Source organism: Apis dorsata, unplaced genomic scaffold (genome assembly GCF_000469605.1).
Source record: "Apis dorsata unplaced genomic scaffold, Apis dorsata 1.3 scaffold_74, whole genome shotgun sequence".
Taxonomy (NCBI): Eukaryota; Metazoa; Arthropoda; class Insecta; order Hymenoptera; family Apidae; genus Apis; species Apis dorsata.
In genome coordinates this window covers 553,860-573,956 of record NW_006263372.1, presented here as the reverse complement: position 1 = coordinate 573,956, position 20,097 = coordinate 553,860, and the positions used below count along the sequence as shown (strand labels likewise).

The 20,097-nt window shown below is 24.2% G+C and overlaps 4 protein-coding genes across 8 annotated transcripts in view; 2 read left to right on the top strand and 2 right to left on the bottom strand.

Moving 5' to 3' along the window:
- Positions 1-1,295: 1,295 nt before the first annotated feature.
- On the bottom strand, positions 1,296-4,651 carry LOC102676811 (malectin-A). Of its 3 annotated transcripts, none has more exons than XR_004149577.1 (5): positions 2,629-3,314; positions 2,365-2,547; positions 2,215-2,272; positions 1,876-2,143; positions 1,296-1,420 (listed from the first exon to the last, which is right to left on the bottom strand). XR_004149577.1 is itself a non-coding variant. In XM_031508103.1 (5 exons), the coding sequence occupies exons 2-5, from the start codon at positions 2,983-2,985 to the stop codon at positions 1,935-1,937; spliced, it is 807 nt and encodes a 268-aa protein (XP_031363963.1). In that variant the 5' UTR covers positions 2,986-3,011; positions 4,533-4,651; the 3' UTR covers positions 1,824-1,934. The 3 variants fall into 3 exon arrangements, 2 of the variants coding, with proteins under 2 accessions (XP_031363963.1, XP_006610489.1); XM_031508103.1 differs by lacking the exon at positions 1,296-1,420 and adding an exon at positions 4,533-4,651 and having other exon boundaries at positions 1,824-2,143; positions 2,629-3,011; XM_006610426.2 differs by lacking the exon at positions 1,296-1,420 and having other exon boundaries at positions 1,824-2,143.
- A 1,423-nt stretch (positions 4,652-6,074) lies between these two features.
- LOC102676033 (heat shock 70 kDa protein cognate 4) lies at positions 6,075-10,416 on the top strand. The gene is made up of 3 exons (XM_006610421.2): positions 6,075-6,277; positions 6,393-6,607; positions 8,319-10,416. Exons 2-3 carry the CDS (start codon positions 6,403-6,405, stop codon positions 10,064-10,066), a joined length of 1,953 nt encoding a protein of 650 aa, XP_006610484.1. The 5' UTR covers positions 6,075-6,277; positions 6,393-6,402; the 3' UTR covers positions 10,067-10,416.
- Positions 10,417-11,004: 588 nt separating this feature from the next.
- On the bottom strand, positions 11,005-15,343 carry LOC102676265 (RING finger protein 10). The gene is made up of 12 exons (XM_006610422.2): positions 14,921-15,343; positions 14,254-14,426; positions 13,950-14,176; positions 13,746-13,836; positions 13,417-13,601; positions 13,140-13,332; positions 12,932-13,066; positions 12,622-12,829; positions 12,272-12,523; positions 12,026-12,200; positions 11,518-11,852; positions 11,005-11,361 (listed from the first exon to the last, which is right to left on the bottom strand). Exons 1-12 carry the CDS (start codon positions 14,988-14,990, stop codon positions 11,276-11,278), a joined length of 2,130 nt encoding a protein of 709 aa, XP_006610485.1. The 5' UTR covers positions 14,991-15,343; the 3' UTR covers positions 11,005-11,275.
- Positions 15,344-16,773: 1,430 nt separating this feature from the next.
- The window catches only part of LOC102676503 (sodium-dependent dopamine transporter), a 17,181-nt gene continuing 13,857 nt past the window's right edge, over positions 16,774-20,097 (top strand). The window contains exon 1 of one of the 3 annotated variants that reach the window (XM_006610423.2): positions 16,774-17,316. The gene's annotated coding sequence lies outside the window, so the exon portion shown is untranslated. Of the gene's footprint in view, positions 17,317-18,927; positions 19,046-19,115; positions 19,135-20,097 lie in introns of those variants that run through there. The other 2 variants (XM_031508076.1, XM_031508077.1) reach the window with 2 other exon arrangements.

Genomic DNA, 20,097 nt, shown 5'->3' with positions numbered 1-20,097 from the left:
TACTACCTTTCGCAGTACTCGACGGTCAATTGAACTTGTTGTAAGTGCTTTCTTCTGTTCATCGGTGCAAATCATACGATCGATCATCAACCGCATCCTGAGGTGGATTTGCGATAATACTGATTTCTTATGACACTTTCACAAACTTCGTTTTTTATATATGAACATAGACAATATATAAAATAGATGTAAAACGAGATATAAGATAGATTTGCAAAATTTTACTATAAATTAGGTAGAGAATATTATCGTATCATCTAATGTATTTTTATATAAATGAGTCCGAAGACTTTTAGTTAAAATAGTCTTATATTCATATTAAAATATGTGTATATATATATGAAAATAGATAAACATATAAAATCTACATATTACAATAGAAAAATTAGATAAAATAGATTGAAATTTTAAATCAATAGATTAAACAAAGAAAACGTAAAGTTCATTAGATATGGAAATCATTTTTTAAGTGCATAAATTTCACAGAACAAGTATAGACAAGGAAAGCAAATAATAGAACAGAAATAGAGATAAAATAAAAATTTGAAATTCAACGCCATCTTCAGAATGGCGCAAATGAAACTCATAATAAAAATAGAAAATAGTTGAAGAAAGATAGAGATAGGATAAAAATTAATTATTAGTGCTATCTTTTGATCAACAAATCTTTCAAAATCTTTAAAAATAAGATAAAATAGAACATTCGAGAGATGACGCTAAATTTCAATTATTTCATATCTTCTTATGTCTTTCGTCAAGAGATGGTGCTAGCAGTTAATTACTTTATGTCTATTCTTCTTTTAGTATTTTTTGTTTTTTCTTTATAATTCTTTATAATTTTTATTTATACATTGTAGAAATGGCATTGTATTTTTCCAAATTTTGACTTCATTTTTATCTCTTTCTTATTTCTATTTTCCTTGTTAACATATGACACAATAGATAATATTTATTGTCATTTATGATAGTAGGAAGAAATAGGAAGAAAAGAATAATTAAATTGATGTATATAAATTAATATTATATAAAATATAAAAAAAAGATAAATTATAAATAAAAATTAAATAAAAATAAGGTGTAGGACACTGTAAAAATATATATTAGAAAAAAATGACTCTATTGAATAATAATAACAGCTTTATTTTTTCTGATTTGCAAAAAATTCAGATACTTTGGTATTTTATGGACTGTTGGATTCATTTTCATTTTTAACAAAGTGTATAAAAGTATATTAAATTTTTTACATAAAAGATATCCGAAATATAATTAAAATAATAATTTCATTAATTTTCTACAATAAATTAATCATAAATTTCATTTATAACATTTTATGTGCATGTACTAAAATAAAGTACTTAGATTTATTGTACTGTATGTCTTTACATATTATTTCCCCTTAATTTCTCCTGTAATATTATTTCTGAAAATTAAAATTTCTGATAATAAAAATTTCAGACATATGTTAAATTATAAGCTTTATCTAAAATTAATTAATTAATAAATATATATTATAATTATAAATATATATTTCTTTGTAGTACATTCAAAATCAAATAGTGAAAGAAAAGGTGATGTGTAAACTTTTGTGCAAATAATTATTTTCCATATCTAATAATAAAAATTAAATAAATCACAAGTGAACACATTATTAAAACAGTAACAAAAGTCACATGATTACACAACTTTTCACCTTTTCTATATCTTTAACTTCATTCCTAATTTAAATTATTTATTGTACAAAAACATATATAGATATGTTCATTTGATTAAATTAATTATAAACAGTTTTAATAATAAATGGTGACAATTTAAAATCAAAAATATTTTCACTATTTACATAATCAACATAGGCAAATTTCCACGCATTAAACTTACCTAAGCTGATTAAATTATATTTTTTAAGTACAAGGCATTTATGTGCAAAATTTTATCACCTATAATTTACATAGGCAAAATAATAAAGGAATAAATGCCCCAAGAGCTACAAAGACTGGTAACATTACTGAAGAATCATCAATTGAATAAGGATCTGGAGTTCTAGGACCACTTGTATGTCGACTACGAACTGTAGATTCTTCCTCATCTTCTTGTATATTATGATATTCTTCTGGTTCTTGAGGAATTGGGCCCAATTGTGGTATATCTAAAAAAATATTAAAAAATAACTGTTACATTTATTTTAAAAGTTTACAAATATTACAAATTTAACAATACCTTCTATATTTCCTTTCACTACTGCAATAGCATTTATCTTTGGATTGTCTCTATAACCCTACAATTAATTAATTAAAATTAATATTTCAGTTAAATTGTATAAAATGAATCAAATATTATAAATTATATCAAATATTATGAGTATACTACTTTTATAAATTCAACTCTAATTTTTCCAGCTAATATGTCAGATTCTTCATCATTATATATTAATTTTCCAGCTTGAACTTTAAATGATATATATTCATCATGTGCTATACCACGTCCAACTCTCTCAAAGATATCTAAATCAGTAACAACAGTATGATCTCCATTTAATACAACATCAAATACCTAAAGAATGTAATCATTTAAAATCATATTCAACAAGCATTACAATATAATTATAAAGATAAAGTTTTTATTAAATATTACCTTCATATTAGGAGAGTTAAAATAAACTTCACAAAATTTTAATATCATAACATAATCTCCATCTTCATTTATTGGAATATCATATCCAAATGTGCTATGATGATAACGTTCAGTTTGATACAAAATTTGGTCAATAGTATTTACTCGACCAATAATTAACTGCTTGCCATAATCAGATGCAGTTCCAACTTTATTCATTAAAGGATCTCTAGTATAACGAATTCCATAACTGTCAGTATGTGTATCTCCACCAGCATTTATTGCATATATTACTTCTAAACTTTGCAAACTTTGTACACAAACGATAAACAATAACATTGATATTGTCAAAAAGTATATTTCCCATCTCGCAGTCATACTTTTTATTATATATTAATGTTCAACTGTTTCGATAACAATATAATCATAACTTACTACAATTTTTTGTAACCGGCAAAGGAGGTTATATTTAAAGTGGAAAGATATTCAAAGTTAACAACATATTGATGTTACATATAAAGAAATTTCAAATTCATTCAATTAAATTAAATTCTATAAAATAATATCCAAATATTATACCCTATCTGTTTTGTTAATAAATGTCATAGTCTTGAATCACAAATTATGTATTATCAAACAGTCACATTAGTATTACGTAGCCGGTATACATGTAAAGCTGCCTTTAATGATAAATTTATTAATAAAATTCGATATTTCATTTTTATTTATATATATTTAATAAAAAAAATATATATATCACAAATATTAAATTATAATAATTTATAACAAAATAATTAATATAACAAAATTTAATTCACATTTAGTAAAATAAAATTAAATATATTATACACATTTATCTTATATTCTTATAACATTTTTATTATTTATTTAATTTCTAATCAAATATATATTTAAATTTTATTTAAGTTAAAATTTAAATTTTTTTAAAGTTTTTTTTTAAGTTAATATTAAATAGTAAATAGTTTTAATTATATATATATATTATATACATATAATTATATACATGTATGTATGTATGTAACAAAATATAAATAATTTTCTTATATTGAAATAATTATATTGAAGTAAAAAATTTTTATTAAATGCAATTTTTTAAATCATCATTTTTTTTAGACTCCAATTTTTTTTTAATTTGTATCCATTTACTGAAATTATTTATTTCATATTTTCATATTTCAATATTTTATTGTGATATTCAAAAGAATTTTAAATATATCGTCTTATGCAATATGTTTTTTAATATTTTTAAGTAAAAGATAAAATTTATAAATTTAAAAATTTTTTTTCTATCAATATATTTAATATTTAATAAATATCAATAAAATTTATCGGTTATTATATCCATATAAAAATCCTCCTGATATCGTTCAAATCCTGATATTGTTCAGAAAACCGTTACCGTTTATAAGAAGGAGCTTTTTTTTTTGGAAATAAATCTTATAGTGGTTATAATATAAATTAGAAATTTTTGGAAATATTAATCATGAGATGAATAATAAAAATAAATTCATTTTTTTACAATATACTGATATATATTATATTATATTTGATAACTTCATTATGAATTTTAAAAACAAAATAAGATAAACTTTTATAAATCAAATGTTTTTTAAAAATCTTAGTTAAAATGGTAAATAAAATCTTATTAATATGACATACGATAACTTATTTTACTAACTTTGTCAATATATCAATACTAATTTTATTTAATATAATTTAACAATTATTTTAGAAAATAAAAAAATATAAAATAATATAACAAAGAAAATGAGATTTGATTAATAAAAAATAAAATTATATTTTAGATAAAAGTCAAATTCATCATATAAACATTCAAAAAATCGTTCAAATATATATTTTTTCGATATAAAATATACAACAAAAGTATATTATTTCCAAATTGCCTTTAATAAATAATAAAGTACACGCAGAAATGTCTTGAACACACTCGCGTAGTATTAACAGCGTATTGAACGGATATGGCATAAAGCAAGAATATACTGGAAGTTTCTACGGAACACTGCTGCAATGCTTATGATCATCGATTTTATACTGTGCTTTGTCGCATAGATTGTACCCGCCAAAAGAAATTTTAATAATATTCAATGAATTTATACAATATCTTGACAAATTAGAACTTATAAATATTATTTTTATCACAATATTGTGATTAAATACATTTCAATAATTGATATCGATAAATAAATTTTACATGAAATCTTTTTACATAATTTTATATTTTTATTATTAAATGAAATTAAATTTCTTATAAGAAAATCAAATACTTATATTATATTATATTATAAAATATTTTATAATATAATTTTCTTAATATATATTTTCTATAAAATAAAATTTTATATATTAATTTTTTGATGTTTTTTATAAATAAATTAAAGTAAAAACAATTTTTTTTACATTTATTTTATTGTTTTTATTTTTTAAACTTTTTTAATATATAATTTTTAATTAATCTTTGTATTAAAGTGTTATATATACATATATATACATATATGTACACATCTTTTAAGTCATGTATACATGCGTCACAATTGACGCAAAATGTACATGTCATGTTCTTTATATACGCAATATAGATTTCAAAAAAATTTATAAATTTTATTGCATGGTAAAAGATAGAAAATTTTATATAAATAAATTTTTTCTATTTTTAATTCTATGCTATTTTAAATAAAATTCGATAATAAATTTCTATTTATAAAAATAGTTTTATAAATACTATTAAATAATAAAAATTTCGATTTATTTATTTATTTAAATATTTACATATGTATTTAAAAATTATTAAAATATCTCTACATATTTTTTCTTTTTTATGAATCATATAAAATTTTTATTGGACATTTCATTATTATATTTGTGATATATTGTTATGATTCATTGATATTACCTTTATATCAAGTATTATTTTATGTATTTACTATTAAATCTACTGTTATAAAAAAAAATGTCGATTTTTTAATAATATTATGTAAAATAATAATTATTTTACTTATATTAAGAATTACATCATTAAAAATTGAACACGTGTATTATAAAGGTTATAGATATTACAGGAATTATGGGACCTTGAAAACGTGCGATTCATAGCCAAGCATAGATATAAATTTTATATATGCATACATGTGTATGTGTAACTACTACACACCTTCTAGAATTAAGTAGTAACTAGATTTTTTTTAACGTTCCTTATGATCCACTTCTGTATTATTTATTATTCTAGCCAAAAATTACATAAAAAATTATTTTATTTGAATATCAGTAATATAAAAAATAATTTCAAAAGTTTAAAATAATTTTTATCAAAGAATGAGATTTTTAAATATTTCTATATATGAAATCTTTGGATCGATCGATAACCAAATAAAATACCACTATTGATACACGTAGTTCGTGGCGTGTATCCAGTAATCATTGAAGTCTAACAGAAACTAATTTCTGATTGGTTGATAGAATGTGCTAGAGTAGGAAGAACATTCCAGAAGCGTCCTCTGGGAAGGTAATATATACAGAGCGCCGGATGCGGGCTCTTCACTCACGTTGCGAATCGTCAATCGAAGAACTTCTTCTCTGTCCTACGAAGAGATTTTTACAAAGCGAATTTTTACCAAGCGAACAAAGAAGAAAGGTGTGTTCCCATTATCTTTGTTTGACATCTGTAATATTTGATACAACATTCATATTAGAAATAATCTCAAATTTTTTTTTTTTACAAATTAAATTTTCATTTCATATTTTTACAGAAAAGCAAAGATGGCTAAAGCACCTGCAGTTGGTATTGATCTTGGCACTACTTATTCTTGTGTTGGCGTATTCCAGCATGGAAAAGTAGAAATCATCGCTAATGATCAAGGAAATCGTACAACACCTAGCTATGTTGCATTTACGGAAACTGAACGATTAATCGGCGATGCTGCCAAAAATCAAGTTGCCATGAACCCCAACAACACCATTTTCGGTATGTTATTCTCAAAGTATTTCTTTATTTATATTGAATTATCATACTTTCTATGAATTTGCTCAATCTTTTTGTAGTATTAAAAATTTATCAAACCTTTTTATATTCTTTATTAGTTTATTTCTAATTATAATTACTTTATAATTAGAAATTAATTTAAACTTTTTTTATTGATATATTTATAGTTTTATTGATATATTAAATTTTTATTATTCAATAAAATTTAAAAAATTTTATAAAATTTTAAATTTAAAGTAATTACAAAAATAAATTTGTTATAAATTTGTTTTGAAATCTTAGATTAATGATTACTATGACCATTACTACTATTACTGTGATATAATAATTTATAATAAAAGTTTTATAAAGTTAACATGAAAATTTGTATTATAGATATAAATTCTTAAAATATAGTTGTTTGATTTCTTTAATTTTATAATGATAATTTAATAAAAAAGTTTGTAGTAACTGTTTTTGAATTAAAGCATTATTAATGTTTAGTTTCTAAAAACAATTTCTAAATTATTTTGATTGATTTTTTCATTTATTTTATTTTATTTTAATATTTCATTTTTTATGAATTAATATTTTAACAAAATTTTTCAAAATGAAATTATAATTTTGTAAATAGCAGTGAAAATTTTCTGAATACATAGATGATGAGGTCAATATGTATACTGGAAATATCTTGTAGTAGTATCTATTATACGTTGCTGATATAACCTGTGAATGAGAGTAATAAGCCATTTGCCTCACTAAATGTTGATATATATTATTAGTAGTAATTAATAATGAATTCAGCTATAAGAATATGTGACTTGACTATATATTTGTGTAAATTGACTTATTTCATTAGATCTTATATTTTTTCCTGATGTCAATTTATCAACAATGTATAGTATACGCAAGCGCAGTTATAAAAATTTCTACCATAATACCTAAAGGACGCCATATTAAATATATCCGCCGGTTATCGTAAACTTTATTTTAAAAAGACTCTCCTTTATTAGAAAAAATATTCAAAAATATGTACTATATTGATTTCAATAACAATTTCAAAATATACATAATATATCTATAAAAGATTTTCTTTTATTTCATAAAAATTATAAATAATGCTTAATATAAAAAATGACAAATAAATATTAAATATCCTAAATTTATTAAAAGATTAAATTTAAAAAAAAATTAAAATAAGTGAAAAGTAGATGTTTCACTTCATGAAAAAAATTAATATGATATATATTTTTCGATAATTTATTTTCTTTTTTTTTTTTTTGTAAATATTTTTCATTTAGAAAATAATGATTAAGTATATAAGATGTATTATAATGTTTTAATATCTGGATTAATTTAATGTACAAAAAATGATTTAAAAAAAACTGAATTTTTTATTATTATAAATCTATTGCAATTGACGAAAACAGAAAATTAATATTATTATATATTTTCTTACGAAAATTATTTAATTTAATATCATGTCATATTTATAGATCGGAAAATCGATCGTTTACATTTGTATATTGCAAATTATATGATTAAAATATGTAGGTAAACATTTTATCAATAAGAATATATTACTTTGTTTCTCAAATTTTTGTAAATTTGAATAATATTTCACATAAAATTACGAATCAAAAATATCTTAAATATATTATATAATTTAATTAAAAGTTTAGTGATAAATTTATTTCATTGTATTTGTTTTTAGATGCCAAACGCCTTATTGGTCGTCGTTTTGAAGATCCCACTGTTCAGGCTGATATGAAGCATTGGCCCTTTACCGTTGTAAATGATGGTGGCAAGCCTAAGATTCAAGTATATTACAAAGGAGAGGCGAAGACTTTCTTCCCCGAAGAAGTGAGTTCAATGGTCCTGGTAAAGATGAAGGAAACAGCTGAAGCATATCTGGGAAAAACTGTCAGTAATGCCGTGATCACTGTACCTGCTTACTTCAACGACTCGCAGCGTCAGGCAACTAAGGACGCTGGTACCATCTCGGGCTTAAACGTTTTACGTATTATCAACGAGCCCACCGCTGCCGCCATTGCTTATGGCTTGGATAAAAAAACTACCAGCGAACGCAACGTCCTTATCTTTGATCTTGGTGGTGGCACCTTTGATGTCTCAATTCTAACCATTGAAGATGGCATTTTCGAGGTCAAGTCAACAGCAGGAGATACCCATCTTGGCGGCGAAGATTTTGATAACCGTATGGTCAATCACTTTGTACAAGAATTCAAACGCAAATATAAAAAAGATTTGACTGCAAATAAACGCGCTCTTCGTCGTTTGAGAACAGCTTGTGAGCGTGCGAAACGCACTTTGTCTTCGTCTACTCAAGCTAGCATTGAAATTGATTCGCTCTATGAGGGAATCGATTTTTATACATCGATTACCAGAGCTCGATTTGAAGAACTCTGTGCTGATCTCTTCAGAGGAACACTCGAGCCAGTAGAAAAATCATTACGCGATGCTAAAATGGATAAAGCTCAGATTCACGATATCGTTTTGGTTGGTGGATCCACGCGAATTCCTAAGATTCAAAAACTTCTGCAGGACTTCTTCAATGGAAAGGAATTAAATAAGTCTATCAATCCTGATGAGGCTGTAGCATATGGAGCTGCTGTGCAAGCTGCCATTCTTCATGGTGATAAATCTGAAGAAGTACAAGATTTATTACTTCTTGATGTAACACCTCTATCTCTTGGTATTGAAACTGCTGGTGGTGTTATGACTGCTCTTATTAAGAGAAATACTACCATTCCAACAAAGCAAACTCAAACCTTCACTACATATGCTGATAATCAACCAGGAGTATTGATTCAAGTCTATGAAGGAGAACGTGCTATGACAAAAGATAACAATCTGTTAGGTAAATTTGAGCTCAGTGGCATTCCTCCAGCTCCTCGAGGAGTTCCTCAAATTGAAGTCACCTTTGACATTGATGCCAATGGTATTCTCAATGTCTCTGCAGTTGATAAATCTACTGGTAAAGAGAACAAAATCACTATTACCAATGATAAAGGCCGTCTCAGCAAAGAAGATATCGAAAGGATGGTCAACGAAGCTGAGAAATATCGTAGCGAAGACGAAAAACAAAAGGAAACTATCGCTGCTAAGAATGGTCTTGAGTCTTACTGCTTCAACATGAAGAGTACAGTGGAAGACGAGAAGTTGAAGGATAAAATCAGCGCCAGTGACAAACAAGTTGTACTGGATAAATGCAACGATATCATTAAATGGCTCGATGCTAATCAATTAGCTGATAAAGAAGAATATGAACATAAACAGAAAGAATTGGAAGCTATATGCAATCCTATTGTCACAAAATTGTATCAGGGTACTGGTGGGATGCCTGGTGGAATGCCTGGTGGAATGCCTGGTGGCTTCCCAGGAGCTGGTGGCGGTGCTCCTGGTGGTGGTGCATCTGGACCTACCATCGAAGAAGTCGATTAAATCGATTACTCGCTTGCCACTGCCCTCTCCATGATTTATTCCGATGCAAAGGATAACAACTTCAAGAACATAGAATTAGACAGCTTCGGTCTTTCGTTCCTAAATATATAATTTATCTAGATTTTATAATTTTTTTTATATCATTGTAAAAATCACTTCTGATTTATTTATTTTGTTCTACTGTAAAACTAGACAAATAATTTATTTCATTAGTAATTTCCTACAGATTACAATAAACGTAAAAAAAAAACTATTGTACTTATATTTTGAAAATGTGGATAAAAAAGATCAGTTGTTAGTTTTCTATGTTCAAAAAACTATGAAAATATAAAACAATCCCTGAAATATAATTTTTTTATAATTTATTTTCTTACCTTCCTATTAAATTTTAATTTTCATCATCAAATTTATTAATTAAATATTTTTAATCAATTATATCTACAATATAATTTTGAATTATTTAAAGTAAGAAAAAATATACAATTATTAGTTTAAATACGTTAGTTATTTAATGCGCAATAAATTCTAGATTATTTTATAATAATAAATATTTAAAATGTACTATAAAATTTATAAAATTACATAATGAAACAAAAAGACAATTTTGTGAATTTTATATTGGTACATTAAATGAAACAAGAATGTGAAATGAAAAAATTATTCATTATTCTTGTTAACAAATAATGAAATATTACTCATTCTAATTCAATTTTGATATAAAATATGATTATATAAAATTGAAAATAAAGAAAAAACGAATATTTCTTCGCTTAAAATTGGTTGAACTTGATAGAAAAAGTAATGTTAAATATAATAATTTTAGATCGAATATGTTGTGTTCAAAATTGTTCAATATACAATAAAACTTTTATACGATATATATAAATATTATAAAAAAAGTTATTTCAGAAGGTATGTATATTTAATAAATTTATATATTTATTTTAATTTTCATGAAATTAAATTTTATTTGCATGTATAACAGACTCAAATTTGTATGCTGCTACAGAAAACATTTGTTTAATTTGATAATACACTGATAAAAATCAATAATAGATAATATATTATTACATGTTATGATTTGTACTAGAACTTTACAAATTTTCTAATATATGTCCAAATTAATCTGAAATATAACACATGATAGTAAAATAACTCAATTGCAAAATTAAAAAATAACATAGAGTGCGAGAATTAGTATGAAAAAAATTAAGATTGATGTGCCATAGTAGTTGCAAACAATATAGTTGATTTTCCTTTCTTCTTTTTCTTTCCACCTCCATTTTTTTTTGTTTCTGAAAAATAAAATAATTATCATAAATAAATCATTAATGCTATAAACTTTCAAATCTGTATTTTACAATTTTTATTATAGATAATATACTCTTAGATTAATATACTTTTAAAATATTTAAATATTTTATAAAGTTAAATTTTATAAAATTACTTACCTAATTTTGTTTGTTCTAAAGCGGCTGCTAAGGCATCGCCAAAACTTTGACTGTATGATGGTACTGAGACATAATCCTCTTCTTCGGTGTTTTTCGAGGATGATTGAATAGTCATACTAGAATATGGTTTCCCATGATTGGAGTTAATTGATGGCCATACTGTTTGTGATTTTAAACGAGTGCCGGTATTTCGTAACATTTCCGCGAATGATGGTCCCGATTCCTGAGGGATGTCAGTTTGTTTGGAAGTAACAATTTCATCAAAAGTGCTTAAAGATGGACTACTAGCTACACTTGAAGTCGTCGTTGATTCTGGTGGTGATGGAACATTTTCTCTACAAATATATACTCGCTTAGATTTTTCTATATATTTTGAAACTAATTTCAATTTTTTATAATGATATGCCAACATATATTATTAATAAATATTTTTTTTAATCTTTAATTAATCAATATATTTAATACTGTATTATTTTTATTTAATAATGAAATAATGAAAATTGCGTACTCGGAAAATAATAATTCTGGTTGCCATTGTGGAAAATGTCGCTGTGAATCAATGTGTACAATAGGTGTTGGATATCTTCCCATACGTTTATTTTCTTCTTCAGTAATCTTTTTTTCTCTTTTTCTCTCTTCACGTTCTCGTTGTTGTCTACGTTTGTGTCTTAATGCTAATTGATCTATAAAATCATTTATAGGATTAAAATATTCATAAAATGAAAATAAAGTACAGGTTTAATTATAAAATTACCTCGAAATGAAAACAAAACTTCTTCTGATACAATGGGCGGTTTTAATTCAATTTCGGCTACCTCGAATTGGCAAGTCAATGGCAGATGACATAAATATCTTAATCTACGTCTTAGATCTTCTGTAAGACTTCCTCCTTCTTTTTCTAAGAGTTTTCCTGTTATAATATGTGGAGAATTTTCAAGATTACCATATTGCATTTCTAACATCTTGACATTCATTGCGTGAAGATATAAATGTTGTCCATCTTCCGCTAAAAATTAATATAATATTTTTAATACGTATATCAAACAAAAAATAAATTAAATATATTAAATAAAATAAATTAAATATTAAAGAAAAAATAAGAACCTTGATAGAAATAAAAGAATTTTGTTATGCCCGAGGTTGATTGAGCGCCGATAAGTGAATTTTCTGTAGATTTTAATATTTCTTCATCTACATTTTTCACATCCTTTTTTATTATAGTATTTGTTTCTTCATTATCTTGAGATAAACTTTTCTCAATGTTAATATTTCCTGTTTGCATTTCATTTGTGAAAATGGTTTCTGATTTTACCTATAAAAAGAAAAATATATTTTATGGAGGAAGAATTTTATCTACAAATAAATGTTTTTATACTGCCTTAGATTAGATTAGAAAAAATTTAATTAATTTCACTTTTTGTAACAATTCCTCCTCTCTTTTTGAAAGTTCTTCAAGTGCCTGTTCGATATAACAATTTTCTGGAGAATCAGGATTATCAGATAGTTCTAATTGCAATTGAATACGTTCTGATTCAATGATATTCTTCACCTGAATTATAATTTATGATATGAATCATAATTAAATTTTTATAATTTAATTTTTGGAAATTTCAGGAACTTACATCTTTTGTATTTGCAATAAGAAGTTTTGAATACACTTGATTGCTAATACTCTCTGAAACAGGGAAAAAGTTTGTTGGATTTTGGATTGTAGATCCAACAGGCACTGCAAGCAGAGATCCTTTTTCACGACGCATCAAACGTAAAGTAATAGTATCTCCTAAATTTAATGTACTTTGAGTGACTTCATTAACACTGAAATGGAAAAAAAAATAAAAAATTCATTAAAATCTTAAAAAAATTTTATTTTTTAATGTTATTTGAATTCAAATAAATTACCTTTTTAAATCAGATTTTTGGATAGATTCATAACAAATAGGACATTTACGCCAAGATTTATCAGAAAGTGATAAATAATGAAGGATACAAGGCCAACAATAAACATGACCACAACGTGTCATTTTTCCAGCAATAGGTGAACATAAACATATTGGACATGACAAGCTTTCAGAACTGTGAAGTTTCTAAACAATAGAATATTTACAATTATTATTATTTGTATTCTAAAATAAATAAAATTTAAAAAATTGTTCAAATATATTAAATATGATAATATATTATAATTTTGATATATTGAATAATATGATAATATATTATAACAAATTTACAATTTGTTCTACCCATCTCCAATCAACTAGTATATCAGGATCACTTAGATATAATGTGTAATTCCCATTGGCACTTACAACAAATTGGCAGCTAAAAAATAGTAAAATATTAATATTTATTATTATTAAATTATTTATTCATATTACTTTTACTTTATTATATTTATTTCATATTCTTATTAATATTAATATAATATAGTTTACCTGGCTTGTAAAAATTGTTCTTTGTTGTATTTATGCCGCTGTACTGGTGGAAGCCATCTATTACTGTTTCTAGAAAAACCCTTCATTGATTTTCCATGATTCCATGCACTTGAACCACCTTGCATTTCACGTGGTTCATAATGAAAATTCAGCAGATGATTCAAATTCTGCTTTTTACTTCCTTGGACCACTACTGAGCCAGGCTCAGCTAATTCTGTTTGCACTACCTAAAAATTAAAATGTTGAATTTAAATATAATCTTATATGTATAAATTAAATATTATTTCATATAATTGAAATAAACCTTGGTATCCTCCTTTGAACTGCCATGATATTGTCCTTTAGGTTTTGGTCTCTTATCAAAATTTTTTGTTTTCTGTACATTGCACTTCTTTGATTGTTCAAATTTTGAGAAACTGTTAGCACCTGCTGGTTCACGTCGACGCGAGTTTCTTGGAAAAGATTTGTTTGTAACATCTGCAAAAATAATAATTTATTTTTAAAGCTTTTTTAAAGAAACATACATAAGTAATATTTAAATAAATATATTTATTATTTTAATTTGTATCCTAATTTATTAAGTAATAAAAAAAATTTTGTATTTAATTTATATAAGATAAAATAAAATATTACAAATAAAATATTTTATTAAATTAAATAATAAGTTGTAAACTTATTAGTTTTTAAATAAATAAATAAATTAATTTTTAAATAATAAATAATATAAATTAATTAAATCTTTTTACAATATTTAAAAATCTTTAAGCTGAAATATTCTATATATTATTATTGAAAATTCATATATAATTAAAAAATATTTTGGCTTATAAATAATTAAAAAAAAACTAGAAGAAAACAATTTGAAAAAGTTAAGGTCATAAGATGTATAAGTTATTTTTTTTTTTGTATTAAGTATACATGTAAGACGTTAGCGAAATGATGACGTCGTTATCGACATTGGGACGACGCACCTTGAGTCTTTTTAGAATCAGCAGGAACCCCCTTTGCAGAGGATTGCGGAAATTTTGTATTTTTTTCCATTTCTGGCACGAATGTATTCGTGCTGAATTCCAGAGTGATTGAGGCTACGGTTTCCTCCGTATGGAGAAACAATGTATTTCTGCAGGCCCTTCATCTTCTTCAATAAGCCATGTTTCGTTATCGTCAAAGGTGAAGAAAAAATCCTCGAGATGCCGATAATCCACGGCCGATGTAACGATACTAGTTTGACCACAAACACGGGTGTAACAGAGCAAAAGCTCTGCTTCGTTTTTTCGCCGTAAACGACGATTATCCCAATTCCTGGCACAACGGCCAAAAGCGGTCGCGATCTCGTCGCTATGATGGCGACGAAACTAATGACTTGCGCAAGCGGATGTAATACGTAATACGTAATCGAAAACTTGAACAATTTACAAATATTCATATAATAAGATAATACTATTAACTTGAATGCTTTTTTTCTCTATTTCTATAAATATATACAAATAATAATACAATATTATAGAATATAAAATATATTTTAATTTTAAAAAGATACTAACGAATAACCAGTTTATTCAACTTCCGTTGTTCGAAAACTTAGTAATGATAAACTCAATAAATCGTTATCTTTCAATAAAATTTTATCATATTTCCTATAGTAGTATGATACATATATTGTAAATATTATTTTATAATGAAATTTTTTCAGATATCGATTGCTTAAAATTATGAAATACATTCAATATAATTTTAATATATTTTTTTCATAATTAACTAGCTATTTCATCTATATTAGAATTATTATATCATTGAACCGTTACATTATTAATAATTGATTATTGAATTTACAAAATGAAAATATTCTGAAATTATTCTGCAAATACAAATTTTGATTATCTTTATTTAATATAATTTTAATGAAAAATTAAAGAATAAATATAAATACTAATGTAAATAAATAAATTATAGATAAAATTAAGCGATGAATTATTTTATTAAAGTGTATATTTTAATAAAATATTTGATATATCTCATAGAATCCTGCTAAAAAATATTGGAATAAATTTTTTCTTTGTATATTCGTTCGGTAATAATGAAAAAAAGAAAATATTTAAAAATTAAATTTATTTTTATTAATCTAAAAATAATAAATTAAATAATAAATTTTTAATTTTTCACATAAAAAAATATTTGAAATATAAATATTCCTATTTGAAATATATATATATTTTTTTTAATTTTTGAGTTTCAGATGATATTAATTAATTTATTAAATTTAATTTTATTAAATTTTTTTTTTAAATTGATGATCATATAATTTTTATCTAACGTAATACGAATTTATTAACTTTCTAATATACACGATAGAATATAATCAATTTAGATATATATATAATTTACAATATTTTAAAATAACAAGAAACATTTGAAAGTAATTTTCTGAAACTTTTGAAATATTTAATTTTATTAGTTTTGAATTATTAATATAAAAAAAATATTAAATTAAATTTTAATTACACAATTAAAATTATAACCATATATATAAAAATATATAGACAATAAAATATTAAGTTATAAATAAACATAAAATAAGAATAAAAATAAAATAAATAATAATATAATAGTTGTATTAAAAATTAAAATGAATATTATATTTTTATATTTAAGCATTTTACAATTATTATTCGAACAATTCAATCTAAACTATGATACATACGGCATTTTTGGATGCCGCGGAATTCCGCGCATGCGTAAATACAAAATTTGTATCTTGGGTTGTACCTTGCAGCATCACGTGATCTCAGCGCGTATATACATCCTGCAGCCGGCAAATTTCCCCACTCATTCTTTCGAACCTTTGCGACGAGGTTCTCTTTTCGAATTTATAACTTTTCTTATGATTTGTCATTGTGATCAATGGACAATTGCTCTCAAAATCAGTCTGTACAAGAGTCAATCATTTATTATTGTGACAATAGTTCTTGCAGACTAATTCATTTATAATTTTCAATAGAACCAAGCACATAAAGAATAATAATTATAATATATAATTTCCAATGATTCTTTTATTACATTTGTAAAATAAAACGAAGAAGTACATGAACAAATATGAACTTTTATCATATTTAAATCAAATAATCGTCGGATTAAGTTCAAAGTTGTCACTCGATTCCACGAAAGAACGAAAGCAACATTTCGTGGACAGTTAGTGACGCGGTAATGGGTTTGACGGATACGAGTTTCGAAGTACTTTTGACCCTGTGGAGGGTTCTCGTCGTGGGAGTCGTGTGGACCGAAGAAATCTGCGGTCAGTGTAGCGGTGTCTTGCTGAGCCACAGCATTGCCGATCTCACTCGTTAATCATATTGGACCATATTATTTGGTAAGTGAAAAATGCACGATGCAAATATTTAATATTACGACCAATTAACAATGATTAATTATGATTAATTACTTTTAATTTAATATTAATATAATTCGATTTATTTACAAATAATATTTTGTTTCCTTTTTGCTACTTCTTTTGCAAGATTTTAAATAATAACTTAATTATAAAAATTTTAATATAAAAAAAATTCTTGATCTCTTTTACATTTTCTTAAAAGTTATTACAAATAACTTTTGTCATTATCGTAGAAAGATTTAATTCAATTGTGAATATCACAATCTTAATGAAGAAGAATATAATGCTTTGAATTTTTAATCTCATATTAATATTAAATTTAATTATATCATTTATTTAACATTTTAAATGATGAAAAAGAAAAAGATAAAAATTGATCAAAAAACAAATTTCTCTATTTTTTGAATGTTAGAACAATAGTTTGAATTTAAAATTTATGATTGATTCTAATAACTAATAACGTGAAACAATTATTTGAATGAGTTATAGATATATGTTTCAATTGCAGATATTCTTATTTTTCACGGTCATTTGTGGTTTCGATTATCCTTATTCTCATATTTCACTATATGATTTATTTTTAATGTTTCAAAAAACTTAGAAGTACGATTCGCGGAAGATCGAGGTAATTTATCAATTCTTTCGCGAAAAAACAATAATATATTTTCCTTGATAAAATCTGAAAAATTATAATGCATAATTGAAAATGAATAAAAGAAGATTCGATAAAAGCTTTCAAAAATATGTACCATTATTAAGTAAGGTACAAATGAGAAAGATTTTTAATTTAAAAAAATTATAAATAAAATTAAACATTAATAGAAAGATCTATGTACTTCGTAATGTACTTAATAATATTAGAAGAGATTGTATGCTAAATGAATACTGATTGCTTTGTTTTTTGTATTTATATTATTTTTAAAGAAAAAAAAATATAAATCTTAATATATATTTAATAATAATATTTTTATCAGTATTTTTTAGTATCAAATAACGAAAAGGAAAGTCTTCTAATATAGCCTTAATGTGTAATTGCATTCAATATAGCACTAACTCATGACGTTATATTAAAACGCCTCTGATATAATAAGCATATGAAGTATTATTCTACCTTAAAAAATAAAATTAAATATTTCACAACGCTTGATGAATAAATTTAATCATAGGTAGTAAATGAAATGGAATAAAAATACGTAATAAAAATAGCAAAAAAAAATCAATCTTAATATTAGATTACCATTAATATTAAATGTATTATACATATATATATATACTCTCGATAAAAAAGATCAAAATTAATTATAATATGAAAAGTATTAAGTATATTTTTAATAATTAAACAAAAAATAAAAAATTAAAAATCCATCGTTCAACCGGTTTCGATATTTCTCTCTATTAAATAGGAACCATGTAAGTCGATATGATAATATGAGCAATACAGTTCTGATTATCATTGGGATCTATCCTCACCTAATCCCGCTAATAACGATTTAATTAATACCATGATTTTATTCATCACCTTGAATAAGAAACCCTAGCCCCCCCCTCCACCTTCGTTCTTTTTCTTCGAATTTGCACGCAACTCCCTCTACATTTCTTAAGCGCGTTTGTCATGTCATCATTTAAATCTTAGGGAACACGCGAGAGTTGCGTTTCGTTCGTTATTTTTTTTTCTCAAACAAGATTCTTCTCTGGATATTGAAGCAGGGTACGTGTATACGAATAACATTTCTTCCGAGTTCGAGTTTTCGCAATCTTTGTTTGCACACATCTGTCATCACGATTAATTACACTTTGGTATGTTTGCTATGTAATTTCAAATATAATGATCAACTGATCAACTATGAGACGTATATATGTAAAGATGGATGTAAGCAACGATCGTAGAAAAAATGGTGCACGAATGATAAAATGTATAATTCGAGAGATAACTTTGTATAATATACATTGAAAGTGTATATTGTATAATATATACTTTCATGACTAAACTTTTTAGGAATAAGAAAGAAATTCTTTCTTATTGATTGTTAAAGAAATGTATTCTTTTTTTTTTTTTTTACGAAGAAAAATGGAAAAATTAAGTTTCAGAAGAAATATGGAGAAGAAATATTTATTATCTTGTTGTTATTTGAAAAGAAAAATTTAGAAATTCAATCTGATCAAATGAATCTTATCTCGTTTACAAAAAATAAACTTCTATTTTTTCCTATTGTAAATCGTTCTTTGAAAGTTACGATTAAAATAATCTTTTGTGTATAAATTATTTAATATATTGTATGAAAATTGCAATATTTAATTTAAAGTTATCTTATGTTAGATATTTGTTATGTTTTACGGAAAATTGAAGAAAAATAATAAAGAAAAAAGCAAGAATTTTTTATCAAATCGTAGATATTTTGTAGATTTTTTTATTTTTTTAATTTTTTTTTTATCATTAGAATTTGTAATAATTTTAATAATAATTATATAAAATACTTTAATCGACTTTTCAATCTTGTATGAAATTTCTTATATAACTAATTAAAAAATTCTTATATATATATTTCTTATATAACTAATTAATTCATAGAAAATTTTTTATCAGAATATTAGAAAAAAATTTTTACTCAATCAAACTATTTTATTCAAAATTTTTCCAAGAACTTATCAATAATTCTTACAGAAATGTTATTATTATGTTCAAAAACACTTAGAAGAAATTTTCATCTATCGTTCCATTATAGAAATCGGACAATTTCGATACCTATGATTTCGATATTC